Consider the following 22658-nt stretch of genomic DNA (forward strand, 5'->3'; position numbering starts at 1 on the left):
TCTTCCCGTCATAAAACAGTGAATTATTTTCATTCATAAAACTTTGAATTCTTCCCGTCATAAAACAGTGAATCATTTTCATTCATAAAACTTTGAATTCTTCCCGTCATAAAACAGTGAATCATTTTCATTCATAAAACTTTGAATTCTTCCCATCATAAAACAGTGAATCATTTTCATTCATAAAACTTTGAATTATTCCCGTCATAAAACAGTGAATTATTTTCATTCATAAAACTTTGAATTCTTCCCGTCATAAAACAGTGAATTATTTTCATTCATAAAACTTTGAATTCTTCCCGTCATAAAACAGTGAATCATTTTCATTCATAAAACTTTGAATTCTTCCCGTCATAAAACAGTGAATTATTTTCATTCATAAAACTTTGAATTCTTCCCGTCATAAAACAGTGAATCATTTTCATTCATAAAACTTTGAATTCTTCCCGTCATAAAACAGTGAATCATTTTCATTCATAAAACTTTGAATTCTTCCCATCATAAAACAGTGAATTATTTTCATTCATAAAACTTTGAATTCTTCCCGTCATAAAACAGTGAATTATTTTCATTCATAAAACTTTGAATTCTTCCCGTCATAAAACAGTGAATTATTTTCATTCATAAAACTTTGAATTCTTCCCGTCATAAAACAGTGAATCATTTTCATTCATAAAACTTTGAATTCTTCCCGTCATAAAACAGTGAATCATTTTCATTCATAAAACTTTGAATTCTTCCCATCATAAAACAGTGAATTATTTTCATTCATAAAACTTTGAATTCTTCCCGTCATAAAACAGTGAATTATTTTCATTCATAAAACTTTGAATTCTTCCCGTCATAAAACAGTGGATTATTTTCATTCATAAAACTTTGAATTCTTCCAGTCATAAAACAGGGAATCATTTCCCGAAGTAATTGGTTCAAAGCTTCAGAAAGGCCTCGTTTCTCCCATCACTAATCGTTACCTGGTAACACCGGGTACTTTCGCTCGTTCAACCAATAATTGTTTTATTTCACGATTGGTTTCACGTGGAGAGACATAACTACTGCAGCAGTAGATAAAATCTGTTGTTGAGTTTGTAATATCAGGGGACAGCGCGAACGCAGTCCCCACTACCACAAATTGTACGGTCGAGTTTCCCACATTTGGGGAAATCGCAGGGGTCAACCCGTCCGGAGTGCAATGGCCAGGCCTCGCCCTGAGAGAACCACCTTCGTGATCATGGTATCGCCCCGTCAGGTAAGTATGAGTTGTTATCGCCGCGTCGGCCTCTTGTTCTCGCTGCACCTCGCACGTCGTCCGAACGTTTTCTCCAAATGGTCTGTGGTGGACCGCCATCGCGCACACCTCGTGTGTAGAATTTTCCTCTTCGTTATTCCATTTACAAACATTCTTCCTTTGCTGCCGCGATTTGATAATTTATACATTTCTTTGGAATTCACACCCTCTTGATATACCCGCCCTGCGTGACGACATGCAACAATGAGGTGACGTAATCATTACCTCCGCCACCGATGGTCTCTGGGGATTATGTTTTGGATTCTTTCTTAATTAATAATGTCTGTTTGTTTATGTCTGTTTGTCTGTTTAATTGTTTAATATCTGTTTTAATGTCTGTCTGTTTGTTTCTCTGTCTGTGTCTGTGTTTTAATGTCTGTTTTAATTGTTTAATGTCTGTTTAATTATGTCTGTTTAATTAACTAGGGCATGCCCGTACTATATATATAGGACGTGCCCGTAAGTGCGTGATGTTACCGTACAATGAATGTATCGTCCCGACGCCGCAGCTCGGATGGCGCTGCAGTTAATCGGGCCCCCAAATTCCTCATCGACGATAACTAAACAATATATTATATGAATCGCACCGTACATACCTCCTTCTAGATCTTGTTCTTGTCTTGATATACTCACTCAGGCTCACTCTATCACGCCTGAGTCCTCCCAGCTCCTCCAAATGGCGCCCGCTAGCCGCTACGTAAGTCCGGAAGTGACGTCCTCATTTGACTGTCCGGAAGGTCGCAAATCGCAGTTACGATGAATCGCAAATTAGTTTTAATTAGTTTTAAAACATAGTTTAACGGCAACATAGTTTGCCGACGGGAAATAAATGAATACGCTCTCAAATGTGCCATCCGAGGCAGAGTGTGTTCGCCACGTTCGGCACACGTGATAGCTCGCTGCTCTCTGATTGGTTGAATCGTTTTTTGGACATAGCTCGGTAACTACTTCTGCGATTAATTTAAAACCTTGAAAAGGCACATCCTCGGGTCCCCAGCAATATACCTGGCAAGTTTCAAGTATATCGGACCGGTAGTTGTCGAGAAACAGCGGTCACAGACATACAAACATACAAACATACAAACGTACAAACAAACATACACACAGAGATTAGTGGAATTATAGATAGAATAATGTCTGTTTGTTTGTTACTTGACAAAAAAAAAAATTATTCACGAAACTTCACCAAATGTTAGAGTTCGTGGTCCGACAAAATCTTATATATTTTTGGGGTCAAAAGGTCAACATAGACCAAGGGTCAACCACTTTTTTCAAATTTCTAAAATCGTCAATTTTCATTGAAATTTGAAATTTTTACATTGATTTTTACATTTGATTTTACATTGATTCACTTGAAATTTGAAAAGGATTTACATATCGGCTAACTGAATTCAACCACCAACTATATTTGAGGTCAACATAGGCCAAAAGGGCAACATAGGCCGAATTTGTAAAATTGTCAATTTTCATCCGATTAACTTAAAATTTGAAGATGATTTGCACATCAGGTCACTGAGTTCAACCACCAATTCTTTTTTTTAGGTCAAAAGGATGCTCTACTGAACGCCATTCTACTTTGTTCTCTTTTGCCAATGGTAGCTCTATAAGTGATTTTTCATTTGTTTGTTTGTCTGTTTGCCTGTTTTTGAACAAGATATCTCAAAAAGTTGTGGACGGATTCGGATGAAATTTGCCAGAGACGTAATAGTAGACTAGCTATTTATGAAAAAATGCTCTAAAAAAATTTTGGATAGCATTTTCTGTTAAAAGCAGGCATCCATGCTGGATCACTTGGTTGGGGTGTGTGGAAAATTATGTGGGTGGATGCCACCTGGATTTTGACCTTGAAGGTCAATTTCAAGGTCAAATGGACCGAAAACATGCAAAAATGGGTATATCGTTAGCCTATTTTTCATAACAGTTTCTGTTGCACTTAGAAATTTATAACCTTATTAGATCAATTGCCCGTAGGATGTAGAAGAATATGTGAGTCTATTCCACCCTCAATGTTGACCTTGAAGGTACTTTTCAAGGTCAAATCGACCAGAAAGTGCTAAAAATGGGTATTTTCGAGCCTATATTTTATATTACAATAACTTTCTGTTTAATGTAGAAACAGGCATCTGCATTGCATCAATTGCCTGTAGGTTGGGAACAAATAAGTGGTTGGATGCAACCCTGGTTTTTGACCTTCAAGGTCAATTTATAGGTCAATTGACCCCCTAAAATAGGGAAAAAAATGGAGATTTTCTCACCTATGTTTTGACAGCATTTTCTGTTGTGTGTAGTAACAGGCATCCATGTTGAATGCTTGGGGTGTGTGGAAAGCTTGTGAAAAAGTGGTGTTCTTTGTCAGACCTGAAGATATACAGTGATATCATTATAAATAAATAATTATAAAGAAATAATCGTGAATTTATACTTTAATTGTACAAAGGTATCACATAATTTTGTATGAAAAAATGTGAAAGAAAATATTGTCTCAAAATGTTTGTCAAATGTGTTGTGTAAAGTAATTAATATTTGCTTTGCTTCCTTTTTTCAGCATCCTGCCTTTGCAGTTGAGCCCTGGTTGACGCGATGGAGCCAGTGGCCATACTCAAGCGGAAATGTGGACAGAGAGTCACAGAATCTGCATCATGCTTTTTGCATCATCATGCATCATGCTCAAACTATGCCAGTTGCTGACCTTCGCACAGGGTCATCTCAAGGGAAAAAGAGAGCGAAAGTGGTTGCAGCGGAGCAGAGAAAACTGTGTGATAGAAGCAACGTGGACATTGAAGGAGCTGGGGCTCCCACGTCGATCGGAAGAATGGACGCGACAAAAAGCTGGAATTCATCCGAGTTGCTTTAATCAAACCAAACACTCAGGCACTCTGAAAAGCCCGTTTATCGGGCAGCAATATATATACATATTATCCCGGAGCGTTTGCCCAGGAAGGGCGAGAGGGGGCGTGGCCCAGCGTCCTGGCTGCGGCCTGGCAAGTTGAGGGCGAGCCTGCCCGGGCGTCCTGGACGAGCCCGGCATGGTGATCGCTCCGCGTCCTTGATAGGTGCAAGGCGATTGTGAAAACCCAGCGGTAGCCGCTACACACGTCCCCCCAGAATCGACTTGCACCGGCAGGGTCAATTTGAGGGGGGTCCTGATGACCCGGCCGAAGCGACCCCTGGCGGGTCGTGGGAGGGGGTCCGGTGTGGTGGTGGGCGGTCGAGTGGGGGGCACCGTGGACGGGGGGCGGCCTCGCCGCGGCGGAAGGGCCACCCGTGGTGGGTGGTCGACGTCCACGTGCGCCGGCTTGAGGCGGTCCACCGCAATCCGGTCCGACCTGCCGCCGATGTCGATGACGAACGACTTGTTGTCCCGTCGCAGCACCCGGAAGGGCCCGTCGTACGGTGGCCGGAGTGGCCCCCGATGTGCGTCGTGACGCACAAAAACATACTCCGCTGTGCGAAGTGCTGGGGGGACGTAGGACTGGGGGTCACCGTGGTGGGATGTTGGCACGGGGGCAAACCGTCGGGTGGCCTCCTGGAGGTCCGAGCGCTGGTGAGCTGTGGACCAGGGACTGGTAGCGTCGGGCACGAATTCGCCCGGGACGCGTAGCGCCTGGCCATAGACAAGCTCGGCGGTGGATGCCTGGAGGTCCTCCTTGGGGGCCGTGCGGAGGCCCAAAAGGACCCACGGCAGCCGGTCGGCCCAACCGCCGCCTTGAAGGCCGGCCATGAGCGCGGCCTTCATGGAGCGGTGGAATCGCTCGCACAACCCGTTTGCTTGGGGGTGGTAGGCCGTAGTACGGTGGAGCTTGACCCCCAGGTTGCGGGCGACCGCGCCCCACAGCTCGGAGGTGAACTGTGGTCCGCGGTCTGACGAGATGTCCGCAGGTGCGCCGAAGCGGGCGACCCAGGTGGCAATGAAAGCCTGCGCCACGTCGGCGGTGGTGGTGGAGATGAGGGGAACGGCCTCCGGCCACCTGGTGGTCCTGTCCACCATGGTGAGCAGGTGTGTGAACCCCCGTGACGGGGGGAGGGGGCCCACCAGATCCACGTTGACGTGGTCGAAACGTCGTTCGGGCACGGTGAAAGGTGCCAGCGGGGCCTGGGTGTGTCGGTGGACCTTGGCCCGTTGGCAGGCCGTGCAGGTGCTGGTCCAATCGCGGACGTCCCGACGAAGGCCGTGCCAGACGAATCGCGCCGACACCAGCTTCTGGGAAGCTTTCCGGCCCGGGTGGGAAAGGCCGTGGAGGGAGGCGAAGATGCGGCGTTGCCAGGTAACGGGCACGATGGGGCGAGGCTGGCCTTGGGAGACGTCGCAGAGCAGGACAGTGTCCGCGAAGGGGATGTCGGCCAGGCGGAGGCCCGTGTCCACCGCCCGGAGGGCTTGCACCGTGGTGTCGGTGGTTTGGTCCGCCGCCATAAGCGCAAAGTCCACGCCCAGGTGGACCGCGTTCGCGCTGGCCCGGGAAAGACAGTCGGCCACGGCGTTGTTTTTGCCGGCGACGTGCCGGATGTCCGTGGTAAACTCCGACACGACGGAGAGGTGGCGCTGTTGGCGGGCCGACCATGGCTCCGTGACCTTGGCCATGGCGTAAACCAACGGCTTGTGGTCGACGAACGCCGTGAAAGGTCGGCCCTCCAGGAGGTGGCGGAAATGGCGGACGGCCAGGTGTAGACCGAGGAGCTCCCGGTCAAACGTGCTGTATTTGAGCTCGTTCGACCGGAGCTGCCGGCTGAAAAAAGCGAGTGGCTGCCAAACCCCGTTCACCCATTGCTCATGTACGGCGCCCACCGCGTAGTCGGAGGCATCCGTGGTGAGGGCGATGGGAGCGTTGAGCACCGGGTGAGCGAGCAGTGTTGCGTCGGCGAGGGCCCGCTTTGAGCTTTGGAAGGCCGCATCCATTGCTGCGGACCAGGCGATGTCGTGCTTGGCCGGCTTGCCCCGGAGGGCTTCGTAGAGGGGCCGCATGAGTTGAGCAGCGCGGGGCATGAAGCGGTGATAAAAATTCACCATTCCCAGGAATTCCTGCAGGGCCTTTATGGTGCGGGGACGCGGGAACGTGGTGATGGCCTCGACCTTGGTTGGCAGCGGCACGGCCCCGTTCTTGGTGATGTGGTGGCCCAAAAAATCAACGGCCGTCGTGCCGAAGTGGCATTTGGCCGGGTTGACGATGAGGCCGTGCTCGCTGAGGCACCCGAACAGTGTTCGGAGGTGGAGGAGGTGCTCGGCCCGGGACGTGCTGGCGACGAGGATGTCGTCCAGGTAAACGAAAAGGAACGGCAGGTCACGCAGCACGCCGTCCATCAAGCGCTGGAACGCCTGAGCTGCGTTCTTGAGACCAAACGGCATCCGCAAGAATTCGAATAAGCCGAACGGCGTGATGACTGCCGTTTTAGGGACGTCGGCCGCCCTGACAGGTACCTGGTGATATCCCCGTATGAGATCAATTTTCGAAAAAATGACCCATCCCGCCAGACGGGCGGAGAAGTCTTGGATATGCGGGATCGGGTACCTGTCGGGGGTGGTAGCGTTATTGAGACGGCGGTAGTCGCCACACGGGCGCCATCCACCCCCCGGCTTTGGCACGATGTGCAGTGGCGAGGCCCACGCGCTATCGGAGCGCCGCACGATGCCGAGGTGCTCCAACGCGTCGAATTCGGCCTTCGCCACGGCGAGCTTGGCTGGGTCGAGGCGGCGGGCCCTGGCATAGACCGGCGGGCCCGTGGTTGGTATGTGGTGCTCGATCCCATGCCGTACTGCGACGGCCGAAAACGTCGGCCGCGTGAGGGCCGAGAACTCCGTGAGCAGGCGAGCAAACTCGTTCGCCGCCGGGACGGCGCATGCCAGCTCGGTCGGCGCGGAGCTGCTCAATGTGCATACCAGGGAGCTGAAGGTTTCGGCGTTGATTAAACGACGCCGTTGGACGTCCACCAGCAGTCCGTGTGCGCAGAGGAAGTCGGCGCCTAGCAGAGCCATGGGCACGTTTGCGGTTACAAACGTCCAAGCAAAGCGTTGGCCGCCGAAGCAGAGGGTGACGTTGCGCGGGCCGAAGGTGCGGATGGTCGATCCGTTGGCCGCAACCAAGGAGGGGCCGCCAACCGCGGATTGCCTGTCCTGGTCAGAGGCGGGTATGACGCTCAGTTGGGCGCCGGTGTCGCACAGGAAGCGCCGTCCGGACGCTTTATCCGTGATGAACAGTAAGTTGCCCGTGTGGCCGGCGCTCATGGCTGGTAATGCGCCTGCCGAAGGTGCACGGGGGTCGGCATGTCCGGGCCTTCTGTCCGAACCTGGCATGATAGTAACACCACGCTTGGTCAGGTGGAGGCCCCGGTCGTCGTGCTGGAGGTGGTCGGCTCGGTGTAGCGGCCGCCAATTGCGTCGGCAGTTCAGTCGTCGACCATACCGGGTGCTCGGGCGCCATGGGTGTTGCGTCGGACGGCGGTGGGTCCCATGTCGCCGCTGCGATGCGCTGTCCTGCGGCGGAGATCTTGTCGGCTTCTCTGGCAAGGGCCCGGGGATCTGTGATCGTCGTGCTTGCCAGGGCGAGGCGTACCGGGTTAGGCAGCTGATGGATGAACAGCTCCCGGAACAGGAATGCCGGAGAGTGCTCGCCGAGCAGTGAAAGCATGTAGTCCATTCGCTCGGAAGGGCGCGTGTCGCCGAGCTCGGGCAGGTCGAGCAGGCGCCGTGCGCGCTCCGCCGATGGGAGGGCGAAAGCGTCGAGGAGAAGCTTCTTAATCGCGCCGTATTTGTCAGCGGCTGGCGGGCTCTCGAGGAGGCTCAGGGCGCGGGCCGCAGTGGCCGAACCGAGCGCTGCTACCACATGGTGGAAGCGGGTGTTGTCGGCCGTGATGCCTTGCAGGGCGAACAGGGAATCCGCCTGTGCGAACCAAACCGCCGCGTGAGCCTCCCAGAAGGTAGGCAGTTTAAGGGCGACTGCCGTGTCCATGTCGGTAGGTCACCAATGAAGGAGCTGGGGCTCCCACGTCGATCGGAAAAATGGACGCGACAAAAAGCTGGAATTCATCCGAGTTGCTTTAATCAAACCAAACACTCAGGCACTCTGAAAAGCCCGTTTATCGGGCAGCAATATATATACATATTATCCCGGAGTGTTTGCCCAGGAAGGGCGAGAGGGGCCGTGGCCCAGCGTCCTGGCTGCGGCCTGGCAGGTTGAGGGCGAGCCTGCCCGGGCATGCCCGGGCATGCCCGGGCGTCCCGACCGAGGCCTGGCAAGTTAAGCGCGGGCCTGCCCGGGCGTCCTGGACGAGCCCGGCATGGTGATCGCTCCGCGTCCTTGATAGGTGCAAGGCGATTGTGAAAACCCAGCGGTAGCCGCTACAACATCATAGAAAGACTCGAGGCACTATCTGAATCAGACTTTGAAGGATTAGAAGTCAAATGGCACAAGATATGCTACAGTGTATTTACATCGGACTCCAAGCTCTCCAGACTGAGAAAACAACGTCTGCCATCGAGTACCAGTACTGATGTTCAGGCAGGCCCTTCCAGCAGTACTGCATTACAACCAACACGACGCAGCTCCTTACCTGCTGTTGACGGAAGAAATGCATCTTTTGCCAGCAGCAAAGCAAGGTACCACTTCACAGAGTGACCACGCTGGGGAAGTCAACAGAAATAACTGAATAGGCCAAATCGGATCTGGTAATGAGGACACGACTGGCAGGGGTTAGTGACTTGATTGCAGCCGAGGGATGCTACCATCTACCTTGCTGGGTTGCTTTTGAGCGAAGATGCAAAAGGCAGAAAGCAACATCAACATCACGAAGAGCAGACAGAGACTGGTGCATGGGCAGGCTATGTATGGACTTAACCAGAGGATTGTCCCAGGGTCATGTATACGACATGGGGAAAGTATGGGTCTGGTATGAGAGCATCTGCAGGGAAGAGGGTGCACAGGTGCCTCTGAGGTACAAGAGACGATCAACGTTCTATGAAGAAGTCCAACAGTCAGTCGGATCGAAAGCCAGCTACGTCCGACCCCTCTCTCAAGGGCACTTGCTGAAGTATCCTGGTGAGCAATCAGATGTCATCATTTCGAAACATCTCACAAAGTCATCTCAACATTCCATGTTCTTATCTGATTCGGAGTCTACAGGAGATGAAGGAGAATACAGCGAAAGAATAGGCTTCCAAGAGAACAACATCTTCCAAGACATGGTGCACGTTGCGCTCCAAATAAAGCAAGACCTTCTTGAGACCCCAGGACATCCCAGCATGTGGCGAGGAATTGATGAGGAGCATGTGGCACAGGTGATCCCAGATAGCCTCTACTTGTTCCTCCGGCTCCTGTTTGGAGGCACCGATGTCGTGAATGAGGGTCTGGTGGATGATGGCGACATCAGGCGGAAAGCTTGTAGTATAGCTCAGGACATTGTGTATGCAGTGTCCAACAGTCGGAAACTGACACCAAAGCACAAGGCAGAGTGTGCAGTCGACCATCAAAGCTGACAGAAAGCTGATGCAGCGGCTGCTGAATGCCGTAAATGCTGGCCGGATAGTAGAGATGCTAGAGGTTCTGAGACATGAGCTTTCTCCAGTGCCGCTGGCATTGGCTAAGCCAGGGGGCGTGATGAACTCCACCCAAAGGCAGAACTGATTAATATTCTGTCAGCTACAATGGAAATTCCTTCCGAAATTCCAGATGCTGACATGAAGGCATGCGTCCTGATCGATGGCCATGCCCTCATCCAAGCGATGGGAAAGCCTCATGGGTGCCACACATTTGGTGACTATGCTGCCGTCTTCCAGCAGTCAGTGACGAGGCACTTTGGTCAGCACACAACAAGGGTCGACATTGTGTTTGACCGCTACATTGGAGTCCACTCTACAAAGGCAGCTACAAGAGCCAAGAGACTTGGGAAGAAGAAGCCCATACAGAAGATCATTAATGGTCCGCAAGTCCCACTCCCGCAGGTCTGGAACCAGTTTATTGCATTGGATGAGAACAAGGCCAGCCTTGCACGCTTTCTTTCAGAATCCCTCATGAAAAGTGCGAAGGAGCTGCCACAAAGATACGAGCTGGTCGTAGGAGGCGGTTTCGCTGATGTCAAAGATGCAAGATCAACCAGGAGAGATGACGTCAGACTCCATGGAAACCACGAAGAAGCAGACACAAGGCTGATCCTGCATGGATGCGAGGCAGTTGCTGCAGGCTATGAAAGAGTGCTGGTGATCTGCAGAGACACTGATGTCATGGTACTCTTGGTGCACTTCCTGACGCCGAAGGCATGCCAGGTATGGATGGTTTCAGGCACTGCTAAGAAGCGGAAGTGTTATCCACTGCACACCATATCGGAGAAGCTTCCACAGCATTTGAAGGAGAACCTGGTCAGCTTCCATGCTCTCACTGGGTGCGATACGTCATCATCCTTCACGGGCCATGCGAAACAATCATGCTGGAAAACCTTCCAGAAACAGCCAAATCTTGTCAGTGGGGTTGGGCGTGATGGAACCCTGGAGAACGTTGAGCGGTTCGTTTGCCACCTGTATGGCACTGCAGAGCAACCCACCATTGATCACGCTCGGCTACATCTGTTTGATAAAGGCAAGAAGGGCCTTGAAATGCTGCCCCCAACGAAAGATGCCCTGGAGCTACACATAGCTCGTGCTAACTACCAGGCCAAGATATGGTTACAGGCAGACTAGGAGAACATCATAGTCCCCTCTCCAAGTGAAACACCAGGATGGAAGCTGGAGTCTGGTAATCTGCAGGTAATCTGGACCAGGCTGCCATCTGTTCCAGGTGCCTGCATCCAACTTGTCACCTGTGGATGCAAATCAAAGTGCAGAACTGCTCGTTGCAGCTGTTACAGACAGGACCTCAAGTGCACCACTGCCTGTGGCTGTGACGCCATTGACTGCTGCAATCCTGCAGGCCAGTGAACACTTAAACATTTGCAGGATATCAAGCACATCAAATCATGCCCAAAGACACTTGCGTATTCACCTATTAGTATAGTTAGTGAGAAAATGCCTATTTTAAACATTATTCTTTGTTCAATTTGACCTTGAAAATGACCTTCAAGGTCAAAATCCAGGGTTTCATCCACCCTCATATTTTTGGCCATCCCACAGGCAATTGATTTAGTATGGATGCTTGCTGCGACATGCAACAGAAAATGCTGTAAAAAAAAAAACAGAGAAAATACCTGTTTTTACCCTTTTTTTTGTACATTTGACCTTGAAAATGACCTTCAAGGTCAAAATCCAGGGTGGCATCTACCCACATTTTTTTCCACATCCCCCAAGCAATTGATCCAGCATGGATGCCTGCTTTTAACAGGAAATGCCACCCAAAGATTTTTTGTGTGACTTGGCTGGTCCACTATAATGTATTTGACACGGACGAAATGATTAGATTTTGGTGAAGATCCGGATTCGGATCCGGCTAGTATAATTTTTTAAGTGATTCTTTACCACTGGGAGATATGGCCAAAAACGATATATAGCAGGATATCTCAAAAGGTTCTGGACGGATTTGGACGAAACCTGGTAGCGAGGTTGTGTGTTTGACAAGGACTAATCGATTCGATTTTGGTGAAGATCTGAATATGGATTCGGATACGAGAGTTACTTAATTATTAAGCGATTCTTCACCATTGAGAGATCGGGCGAAAAGCGATATATAACATGATATTTTAAAAAAGTTATGGACGAGTTATGACTAAACTTGGTCGATGAGTTGGTTTGGTGACAAGAACACGCTGATTAGATTTTGGTTCAGGTCCGAATCCAGATCCGGCCTATCACTGGGATACAAAACAAACTGGTCGGCCTGGCGGAGGTATGCGCTCTACCGAGGGCGGTTCTAGTTATGTAATGGGAAGATGATTTTTTTTTTTTTTTTACAGGAACGAGGCTCACGGAAGAGCATGGTAGACTTGATAGTGGTACAAACATCGAGGTAATGAAATTAGTAATACCAGTATTGTATTTCTTAATCCTTATTGCTAATCAATCAATTATCATACGAGATTCATTGCCTCCCTTACTGATTGCTAAAACAAACGTTCTTCAACAGTACCCGTTTGCTCTTCCACCAAACTCGAACCCACTTTCATCAACAACTACAACAATGCGACTGTGTTGCCAATATGCCTCCGCATAGTCGCACAATGGGTAGATGCCCTCGTTCACTGTCCTAAAAATAAACAAGTTTGATTTAAATCCCTTCAGCTGTTTTCAAGTATCACATTTTCACCAGCCATGACAGGTTTCACATCGATCGGTGAAGCGGTTTCAGAGAAGGGATTTTTTTAAATATTGGCTTTCAAGCTAATATGGCTGCCATACCACATGACATATGACCTTTTAAAATGTACATTCTGCATATGTATGGGTTGGGGATCACGTTTGTGAAGTTTCGTGTTGATTGGATAAGGTTCGTTTTTCTATCCAAGATGGCTGCCAAACCACGTGACCTATGACATCATTTTCAAACTATATGCAAGATATTTGTAAAGTTTTGCATTGATAGGGTAAGCGGTTTCAGAGATATAATTATTTAATATTTTCCTTCAATCCAACATGGCTGCCGCACCATTTTTTATTTTTTTTTTGTATACTGAATCGAGGCTCGTGAAAGAGCTAACATTTACTTCACAAACAAATCAACCAGACAAACAAAATATATAAAAAGAGGGAGTGGAAAACAAGATGGGGAGAGAAGGGGAAGCACACAAACACAACATTTGAGAGCAGGGAGATGTGTGGAAGGGAGAGGGCTTGGGGGGAGGAGGCGTGGGAATGGGGGGGGGGGGAGGGAGAAGTATAAAACACTAGGACACCAAGGACTTCCAGGACAGAAGTTGGTATTTCAAAAAAGTGGAATTGGGGTGAAATTAGCGGGGGTAGAAAAGATCAAGGTTTTGGATGGGGGAAGACCTGGAAGGTGGAGTGGGAATGAAGAGAGTGAGGGAGTTTGTTCCAGAGGTGGGAGAAAAGAGGAATGAAGGAGTGAAGGTGAGCAGAGAGTCTTGATTTTGGCAGTTTGACCATAAGAGGGTTGCAGGCAGATCTTGTGCGACCTGTAGGAATATTTGCGGGACAGAGCCCAGAGAGAGCTGGGGGGGCAAGGCCAGAGAGGAGTCGGTAGAAGACGGAAAGACCACCAACCTGCCTGCGGTGAGTGAGTGAGAGGCCCTTGGAGTTAGCTTCATCGTGGGAGATTCCAATGATTCTGAAATGTGACCAATGATGTTTTCGTGATCATCTTTTAATCGCCATGCCTAGTCAATGACGCACAAAGTTTCGAGTCAATCTATTTGGTGGTTTGGGAGAAGATGTTTTTTTAAGGTTTTAGGTTAAATCCAATATGGCTGCATCAAGAATTCCTAATCCAATATGGCTGCATCACCAAACCATGTGACCGATGGTCATAAATTTCATATTTCAATACAAATGGGTCATAGAACATGTGCATGCAATTTCAAATTTTTAGGATAAGGAATTCGAATAAAAGTTTTGGCTGGTGTACCACTTCACCAATGATGTCATCATTATCATGCTTTTTTCCACCATTGTGAGTACTTGGCAATGTGCCAAGTTTCAAATTTTCCATTTAGCAGTTTCCAAGAAATAATTTTTTAATTATTTGCATTTAATCCAAGATGGCTGCCATACCCCATGATCTATGACGTCAAAATTATAAAAACATTCTGCATGGGTGTCACTCCTACCCTGAAAGTTTCGTCTCAATCGGACATATGGTTGCTGAGAAAAACGGGGTTTAGCCCGTACGGACGAACGGACTTACGGACGGATGGACAACCCGAAAACGTAATGCCTCCGTCCACCTTTGGGGGCGGAGGCATAAAAATGTACACATTGTGAAGTGCCCTCGATCAGTTGTAGGTGTTCCACAATATTAAGATTGGTTCTTCCAATATCTCCAAATACCAACGTGCAGGCATTTTACCGCCTGTTTCGCGAACACTGAGATTATAAAAATGGTGAATTGTTTAAAAAATCGTCTATTTATAAATACAGGATACAACGCAGGAGAGATATAATATCTGCCTACTAATGGGAAGAGTGGAATCTAGAAAATATGATCAATTTATACAGGTCAATGTAGCACACCTGTAGATGTGATTGTGTGATTGTGAATGACGAACATTTTTGAAAATACAGATCGAAGGCCCTCTGGCATATTAACCATGGTGGGTATTTTGGATTATAATGCCAGCCATTTGTGTTGGACAGATGCTTCTGAAAACTATAACAGCACTCGTAGAGCACAGAGTCACGCCTCACGCGTTCATTCTGAACAAAATTATCATCGTTAACTGAACACGCTACTATTATGGCCCATATACACATATCATCCATGCACCCTAATATGTCACATAGTTTTTTTGACATGGGATATATAGGCTTATAGGGCATACATTTAATTCTTCCCTCATATTAGGTCATAGATCAGATATATGAGGTTTGATTATTTGCATGATTTAAATTTAACGAATTAGGGCTGGAATACCACTTCACCGATGGTCACCATGATCACACTATTTACCCCATAGAGAGTTGATGACATATGCCAAGTTTAATTTTTTTTTCATTCAGCGATTTTGGAGAAAATGTCCAAATTTTTTCCTTTAATCCAATATAGCTGCCATACTCTGTGACCTATGACGTCAGTTAGCAATGGAATATTTTCATTGGAGAGTCCCTCATACGTTTAAACTTTAACATTAATTGGCCAAGCGGTTGCAGAGAGAAGCATTTTTAAAGCAAAATATATTGGCGTGGACACAGACAAACGCACACACAGAGACAGACAGGGGCATTGCAATAGTCTCGCCTCCCCCTTGGGGCGAGATTAGTGATGCTGCTTTTACTTGTTTGGATGAAGTAGATTCTGTTCTTTCTGAGGATGATGACTTGTTGTTGGAGGGCAGATGATAATTGACTTGAAATTTTTAACTTCCAACGATGCAGTGTATGGTCATCTTAAGGGTGTAGTGAGCAGTATGCCCACCTTGTGGGGGTGGCTAGAGAAAGTTATAGGCCAAAGTATTTCACGAATCAGGTGGCCAGGCCTTATGTTCAACTGAAGGTGATATGGGTAGGAATTTACTTATCGAGGGTCCCACCGATAATTCACCTACTCTTCACAACACACCATGGAATCTTAGTACTTGAACAACCACTAACTATGCCATAGCAGATGAGACACCCAGGGCACACTTCACGATGCAACACTCTACCCGTGAAGTACCAATCCAAGTCGACTCAGGTATCAAACTCAGACTAGAATGATCAGAGGCAAATGTGTTACCGCCACACCACCCTGCTCGGAACAAATGAAATGATATTAAATGAACAAATGAGCATATTACCCATAGGGCAGTGGTTACCAAACGCAGCGTCACAACCCAAACTTGCCAAACACAACATTTGAGAGCAGGGACATCGGGAGATCTGTGGGCCGGAGAGGGCTTGGTGGGAGGAGGCACGGGAATGGGGGAGGGGGTGAGGTATGAAACATATGGACACTGCTCGAACTTCCAGGAAAGAAGTCGGAATTTCAAAAAAGTGGATCTGGGGTGAATTAACGGGGGTAGAAAAGATGAGGGTTTTGGATGGGGGAAGATAAGAGATGGTGGTGAATGGCTGTTTTAAAGACCTGGAGGGAGGAGTGGGATTGAAGGGAGTGAGGGAGTTTGTTCCAGAGGTGGGAGAAAAGAGGAATGAAAGAGTGAAGGTGAGCAGAGAGTCTTGATTTTGGCAGTTTAACCAAAGTTAAAAAGTTTTAAAGCAGAGTGAAGGAAAGAAAACCACCAACTTAGTCAGAAAACCATTTATTCAAATAAAAACAAAGCGGAGCAGTAATTTGGCACCAACATTTGGCTAAAAACTGCATTACAAAAAAAAGCTTTGCATTTCATGTCAGGTCCACATCAACAAACCTGTAAAAACCATCATGTTAAACTAGTTTTTCAATGGCACCAGAAAAAAAATTGAAACCTAACAGAGACAACTTGGGCCAGTGCAAGACAGATAATGAATTCCTGAAAATGGTTTCCGAGACTGAATCGCTCAAAACACGTCTGCAAGGAAGCTTCAGCGCAAAGTTGTCATGGGTTGTCTCATGGGTTGTCATGACTCATGGGTTGTCAGGGAGGGGCGGGGGGGGGGGGGGCATTCCCAAAAAAAAAAATCCAATAAATAATGATTGTGGCTTTGAAGGTTCGAAAAAGATAACTTCCTGTTAAATAACTCAGTATTTGATGAGTAGTGTGTTGGGATCTTTCCAACAGCACACAATTTCCATACCCAATAATCAACAACAACTTGTAGAAACCTCACTATCCTCTGTGAATGATTGTGACGAGTTGTGTCGTGCTCTCTACATCCGTGGAAGCCCGTAAATAAACCAGCACACATGCTCCGATTTACAAAAGGAAATTAAAGGTTTATTCGTCAAAAGCAATGGAAATAAAGGGTTGTTTATGCCTCAGCACTGCAAGAAACCCACTCTCAATCCAGCTAGCCATCTCAAAATCATCTTGAGGAGGCGAGGACGCAGTCGAGCGCATTCTACAATGATGTGCATCAGGAGCATCACCAGTGGGGGAGGAAATAAAATAATGCCAACAATAACAATTTACAGACCAGGTGAGCCAATGAGCTCATTTACAACCTCGACTTTCCAGGTTCATCACCAACAAAACTTGTGGTGCGGTCACGGAAGCCAAAGTAATCGCTCCGAGAGACAACTGCGATACACGGAGAGCAGATATTTGTAACAAAACATGAAAGTTACGAATCAATTTGTGTGTAATACCAAATCGATCTCTTCCATCTTTGTACTGAAACCGAAAATAAACTTTATAAAAACCTGCTGCAGCTTATTGGGTTGAGGGTGGCACAAGAACTGTGAGGATGGGAGCACAGCTTTTTACCACTGTGCACAATTTGGTTATAGAAAGACCGGCAAGAAATAAAGACGTCAACCTCAGGTGACATGAAATAAGTGTGCAAAATGAGAGGACACGAGTCAGAGACATCAGAAACAAGGGTTGCAAAATGAGACAGGTATATCTACAGTTCATCTTTGTCCAGGTCATCAAGCTCCACGTCACTGAGATCATACTCCTCTTCCACAGGCAGCTGCAAAGACGGAGGACAATGCGTTAATCAAACTGGATAACCGACATGAAAGATTTGGCCGTAATGATGCAAAACACAAATGTATTCGTTAAGTTCAAACAATCTGCTCATTTTCCCAGACCCATGCAAACCTGCCCATCTTTCCCATCCCAGGGCTCCACGGTATTCACAGACGGTACAGCTGCACCCTTCACCGGTGCCGTTGAACCTCGTCCTAAAGACACCTCCCTGCAGACAAATCCATATTGCGTTGAAAGGAGAATCAAGAGGGAGGTTTCACGCATAATTGGACAATTTTCCACGTCAAAAAATAATTTTTCAAAAAAGAAAACGTCAAAAAAACTAGATTATAATTTGACGTCGCGACGTCGACCGATATGCCTCTGCCCACATTATCACATCATAATACATACTTGTACCAAGTTTGATTTAAATCCTTTCAGCTGTTCTCAAGTTATCACATTTTTACCTGACATGACCTCTGACCTCTTGATGCAAAAATCTAATCAGTTCATCTTTGCATCATAACATGTACTACTTGTATGAAGCTTGGTCAAAATCCCATCACTCGTTCACAAGATAGTGCGGTAACAGAATTTTTACTCGATGACCTGACCTGAAAATCTTTAAAATCTGACCTTAAAATCTGACCTATGACCTCTTGACCCCATAATCTAATCAGTTCATTTTTGCATCATAACATGTACTACTTGTATGAAGCTTGGTCAAAATCCCATCACTGGTTCACAACAAGATAGTGTGGTAACAGAATTTTTACCTTGCGGGACCTTTGACCTCTTGACCCCCATAAGCTTAGCAATTCATATTTACATCATAATACATACTTGTATCAAGTTAGACTTGGATCCCTTCAGCCGTTCTCAAGTTATTGTGGAAACGAAAACCTATTACGGACGCCGACGGTGGAACGGACAAACCGAAAACATAATGCGGCTGGCGACTTCGTATCAGGCGCAAAATTAACCACTCTGGACCGTACCAAAGAAAGTCGTTGATTCCATTATCGTTGAAGGCTCCCCGAAGAATTGCATATTTCATTTTACGTGCATTCATGGCCGCCATCGCTGGGTATCCAAAACCTCCAATACCAACAGCATCCTCCAGCGCAGGCTGAGCACCAGCCTCGGTCCATACCCATCTGGAGAGAAGAAAGCATACCAACCGACTCTATCCAGTAATCACAACTGGAAGAACGATCCAAAGCAGGCATGGGATGACTTGGAGATATTGGTTCAACGATAAAGCAGTCTCTACTGGGTGTCTGCCATTTGCCAAGCGTTAAAAGGTTGCTCTCACGTGTGTGCTTCGGTGGGAAATAATTTTGACATGCTCATTGGGCACAGTCTGCTGCCCACTCACCCCCATTGTTTCTTCTTGAACTTGTCTGCCATGGAGCGCAGCGTATCCAAATAGTTATTCCTTCCAGAAGCACCTGTGAATGCCAAAAATAGGCAAATAATGCATTGTGGAAAAACAAATAAATGAAATACAGCTGCTATTATTGTCAATCTACAAAAGCTTTTTTTGTTGTTGTTTACTTCATACGAGGTATGAAGAAGGAACCCTGGTGTTGGCTTAGCGGCTAGGGCACCAGCTTAGGATCCTAGTATCCTGGGTTCGAATCCCGGTCGATCGCTGAATTAACGCCAGGGGGGTTGACTCAGCCTGTCATCCTTCCGAGGTCGGCTAATTGAGTACCAGTTCACTGGTAACTGGTAATTCCCTGTTTGTCGTAAAAGGCGACAAACAGGGTTGGCGGCAGGAAGGGCATCCGGCCGTAAAACATTGCTTCAAAGGGGACCAACAAAAACAACAACAACCACGGTGCTCGAAAAAGGCCAACCCCCGCTTTGCGGGGAAAATGGCCTCTAAAAGGTGGGTTTACTTCATACGAGGTCATGTCACTCGTATGCGATTACTAGGTCGGATTTTTTTCTTATTCCAAAATCCCAAGCCGAACAATTATGAATGCATTCGAGACTTGTTCAAGTCCAGCCCTTTCAACTTGATGAGATTATTTTGAGAAAAACCACGCAAAATTATATTTACATGTTTTTTTTCCGCCCCCCAAACATGTTAGTATGTACCGTATATTACTTTGGTCCGATCTGGTAAACTTGCTGGTAAGGTAGAAGAGATCCAAAAAGTAATATACAATGACAAGAATAAGCAACCACAATGAAGAACAACTAAACCACTTACCTGTGTCGAGGATGTGCGGAAGGACAGAGATGATGCACAGCTGGTGGTCATCTGAGCACTTGGTAAGTACGTTTTGATCCAAAACCTGTCAGGGAAGGAAGAGATACAAGGTATTTGAGCGAAAGCAAAGGCCCAAATAATCCCAAATCCACACTGTATGAAACGTTACACCCATTACCTTTTCACCACACATACTGTGTATTGTATCCCTCCTTCCTAAACGATCGTGTAGACATTTGGAAATAAATAAATAAAAACTCCCTTAAGGCCATTTTCCCTGCTAGAGCGGGGTTGCGCCTTGTGGGGCCCCATGACAATCATCATGGTACCCTTTTTGAGGCAATGTTTTTATGGCCGGATGCCCTTCCTGACGCCAACCCTTTAGTCGCCGCTTACGACATGCAGGGATACGGTGTACCTATTCTAAACCGGGGTACACCAGCATGGAAATGAATATAATCAATGTTTATATTGTGTTCATCTGGATGCTGGGCCTGGCTCTATCTCCTGTTGGTGAGATGGCAGTCTAGTTTGCTTTTTATGGCACCAGAAAAGAAATTTTAAACCGAATGCTACAAGATCCGATCATCATCTTCTTTTTTTTTTTTATGCCTCTGCCGACGAAGTCACCGGAGGGATTATATTTTCATGTTGTCTGTCCTGCTGTCCATCCATCCGTGATAGGTTTTCGTTACCACAATAACTTGAGAATGGCTGAAGGGATCTAAGTCAGACTTGGTACAAGTATGTATAATGACATAAAGACAAACCGATTAGATACTGGGGTCAATAGGTCAAAGGTCCCGTTGGCAAAGATTCTGTTACTGAGCTAACCTGTGAACCATTGATGGGCTTTGACGAAACTTGGTACAAGTATACACTGTTATGATTTAAAGAAGAACAGATTCGATTTCGGAATCAAAGGTGAGAGGTCACTTCAGGTAAAAATGTGATACTTGAGAACAGCTGAAGGGATTTAATTCAAACTTGGTACAAGTATGTATAATGATGCAAGATGTAATAATGTGGGCGGTGGCATAATTGGGCAACGTCACAATATCGAAGAGTGCCGCTCTAGTTTTGCTACATTACATATTTGCACATCCACAAAAGGTTTTCCTGGAAAAATCAAGCCAAAAGCTTGCATTTCACACATTTCATATACTAGCGCTGAACTTCCCATCCATAGCAATCGAAATGTGCATGTGTGTGTGCGTGTGCCTTAAAGTTTGGGTAAGTTAAACACATCTATATGAAAAGAGATCATGAGGGCAACAAGAGCGAGTGAATCTCTGTCAAAGTAAAACAAAAAATCATTTTAAGTATCTAATTGATGTAATATTTATACTTCACCGGGTGGTGTTAATTTGTTCAAGTTCTCTTCTACCACCATGCTACAATGGAATCCTTGCTAACAAAACGTGTATTAGCCAATCGAAATTCTATAGTTGCTTTATCTAAACTTAAAAGTGACCAGCAGATCAAGTTTACCAGACTAATTTGGTTTTTTTATTATTTTATTTATGTAGAAGGCTCCAGGCACAGACGATGTCGTTCTCATCGAGGCTAGGCCAAATAAAATATCTGCATTGATAGAAAAGTAAGGGAGAGAATAGTCTAAGTTTTTGAGAAAGCAATATGGTCCTATATGCACCAATAGCACCAATATGGCCAAAATATGTGCCAATAGCACCAAAGCACCAATATGGTCCTCTTTATCGGCGAGCGACAAGAGCCCGAGTTTGTTTTTTGACAATGCCTCACTGATAAAATGGCGCTTTCCAGTCACATGCCGATACAAGGACAGAAGTCATGTTTTTTAACATTATAATTTTTCATCTGATTAGAGGTGGATAGTTTTGGCCGAAACCAAACTTTGGGAAGTTTTCAATTTAGACCAAAACGAAGAAAATTTCAAATCCATCCACCCCTACATCCAATACGGATATCTGAGATGGGTGTTCCAAACATGCAGAAAACACCACGACTGTTTAGAGCCTGTTTCAAGATGAAAGTAATAAAAGTTGCGAAATCAAAAGGAAATCGAGCAGCTGGTTGAGAATTCAATGTGGATAAAACCATAATTCGGCGATGGGGGGAGGGAAGGGGTCAGTCATTGCCGTGCCACAAGAAGGCCAACCGCGGAAGAATGTGCCGACATCCATCCATCGGACAAGACCTTGTTGCGTGGCTTAAATCACTCTGACTCAGGACGTGCCACGTCCACTCTACAGATAAGAACGAAGACCATGGATCTTGCTAAAGATCACAAAATCGAGAACTTCTTCGAATCACCAATGTGGTGTTACCATTTTATGTGATGTCAAAGGTCAACATCCAAACAAGAACAACTGTGAGTCAGAAACCGCCTGAATATTGGGAGGAGAAAATATCAATCTTTTGTGATGAAGTGAATAAAATCATCACAGAGAAGGCATTCCCCCATTTAAAGATTGGCAACATGGATGAAGTGCCACTAACCTTTGACACCCCACCAAATCTTTTTATTTTACAGCTGCGGTTTATTTTACAAAAATATCAATACTTAGGGTGTGCGGATTATACATGAACTTCTTCTCCTCCTCTTACCTTTACAAGGGTAAGGTCCGATGGCATCAGGTTCCTGCCCTGCCTTGATCAAGATACACCTCCACTCCCCTCTGTCCTCAGCAAACTATCTCCACCCTCCAACCACCCCACCTTAATGATATCCCTCGACACAATCCTCCCATCTCAACCAGGGTCTACCTCTTTTTCTCCTAACTTGTACCCTCAATCTATCCACTGTCTTTGCCATTCTCTCTTTCTCTAGCCGCACCAAATGTCCAGCCCATCTCAGCTGGCACTTCACCAATCTCCCCGTCAAGCAGATCTGCTCACCAATCTCCTCCCTTAGTTCATCCATTCTCCTTCCATCCACCCTCTCCACTCCTACAATCCTCTTGACCCAGTTGTTCTCGCAAACCTGCAGCCTCTGTTGTTGTCTCTCTGTCTGTGCCACCATCTCCAGACCACAAA

General features: G+C 46.7%; 1 protein-coding gene and 1 non-coding gene across 2 annotated transcripts in view; both read right to left on the reverse strand.

The window, feature by feature from the left end:
• Window positions 1-1092: 1092 nt before the first annotated feature.
• Window positions 1093-1254, reverse strand: LOC137422748 (U1 spliceosomal RNA). The gene has a single exon (XR_010983585.2). It is a non-coding gene; the product is annotated as a U1 spliceosomal RNA (small nuclear RNA).
• A 14835-nt stretch (window positions 1255-16089) lies between these two features.
• PDIA6 (protein disulfide isomerase family A member 6) overlaps window positions 16090-22658 on the reverse strand; it is a 58800-nt gene continuing 52231 nt past the window's right edge. The window contains exons 9-13 of the mRNA XM_068107716.2: window positions 19641-19725; window positions 18798-18870; window positions 18418-18576; window positions 17549-17645; window positions 16090-17417 (exon numbers count right to left, since the gene is read on the reverse strand). Coding sequence (XP_067963817.2) covers window positions 17349-17417; window positions 17549-17645; window positions 18418-18576; window positions 18798-18870; window positions 19641-19725 — 483 coding nt within the window. The 3' untranslated portion in view covers window positions 16090-17348. The remainder of the gene's footprint in view (window positions 17418-17548; window positions 17646-18417; window positions 18577-18797; window positions 18871-19640; window positions 19726-22658) is intronic.

The sequence above is a fragment of the Myxine glutinosa genome, chromosome 2 (assembly GCF_964187855.1).
Source record: "Myxine glutinosa chromosome 2, kmMyxGlut1.1, whole genome shotgun sequence".
In the NCBI taxonomy this organism is placed as follows: Eukaryota; Metazoa; Chordata; class Myxini; order Myxiniformes; family Myxinidae; genus Myxine; species Myxine glutinosa.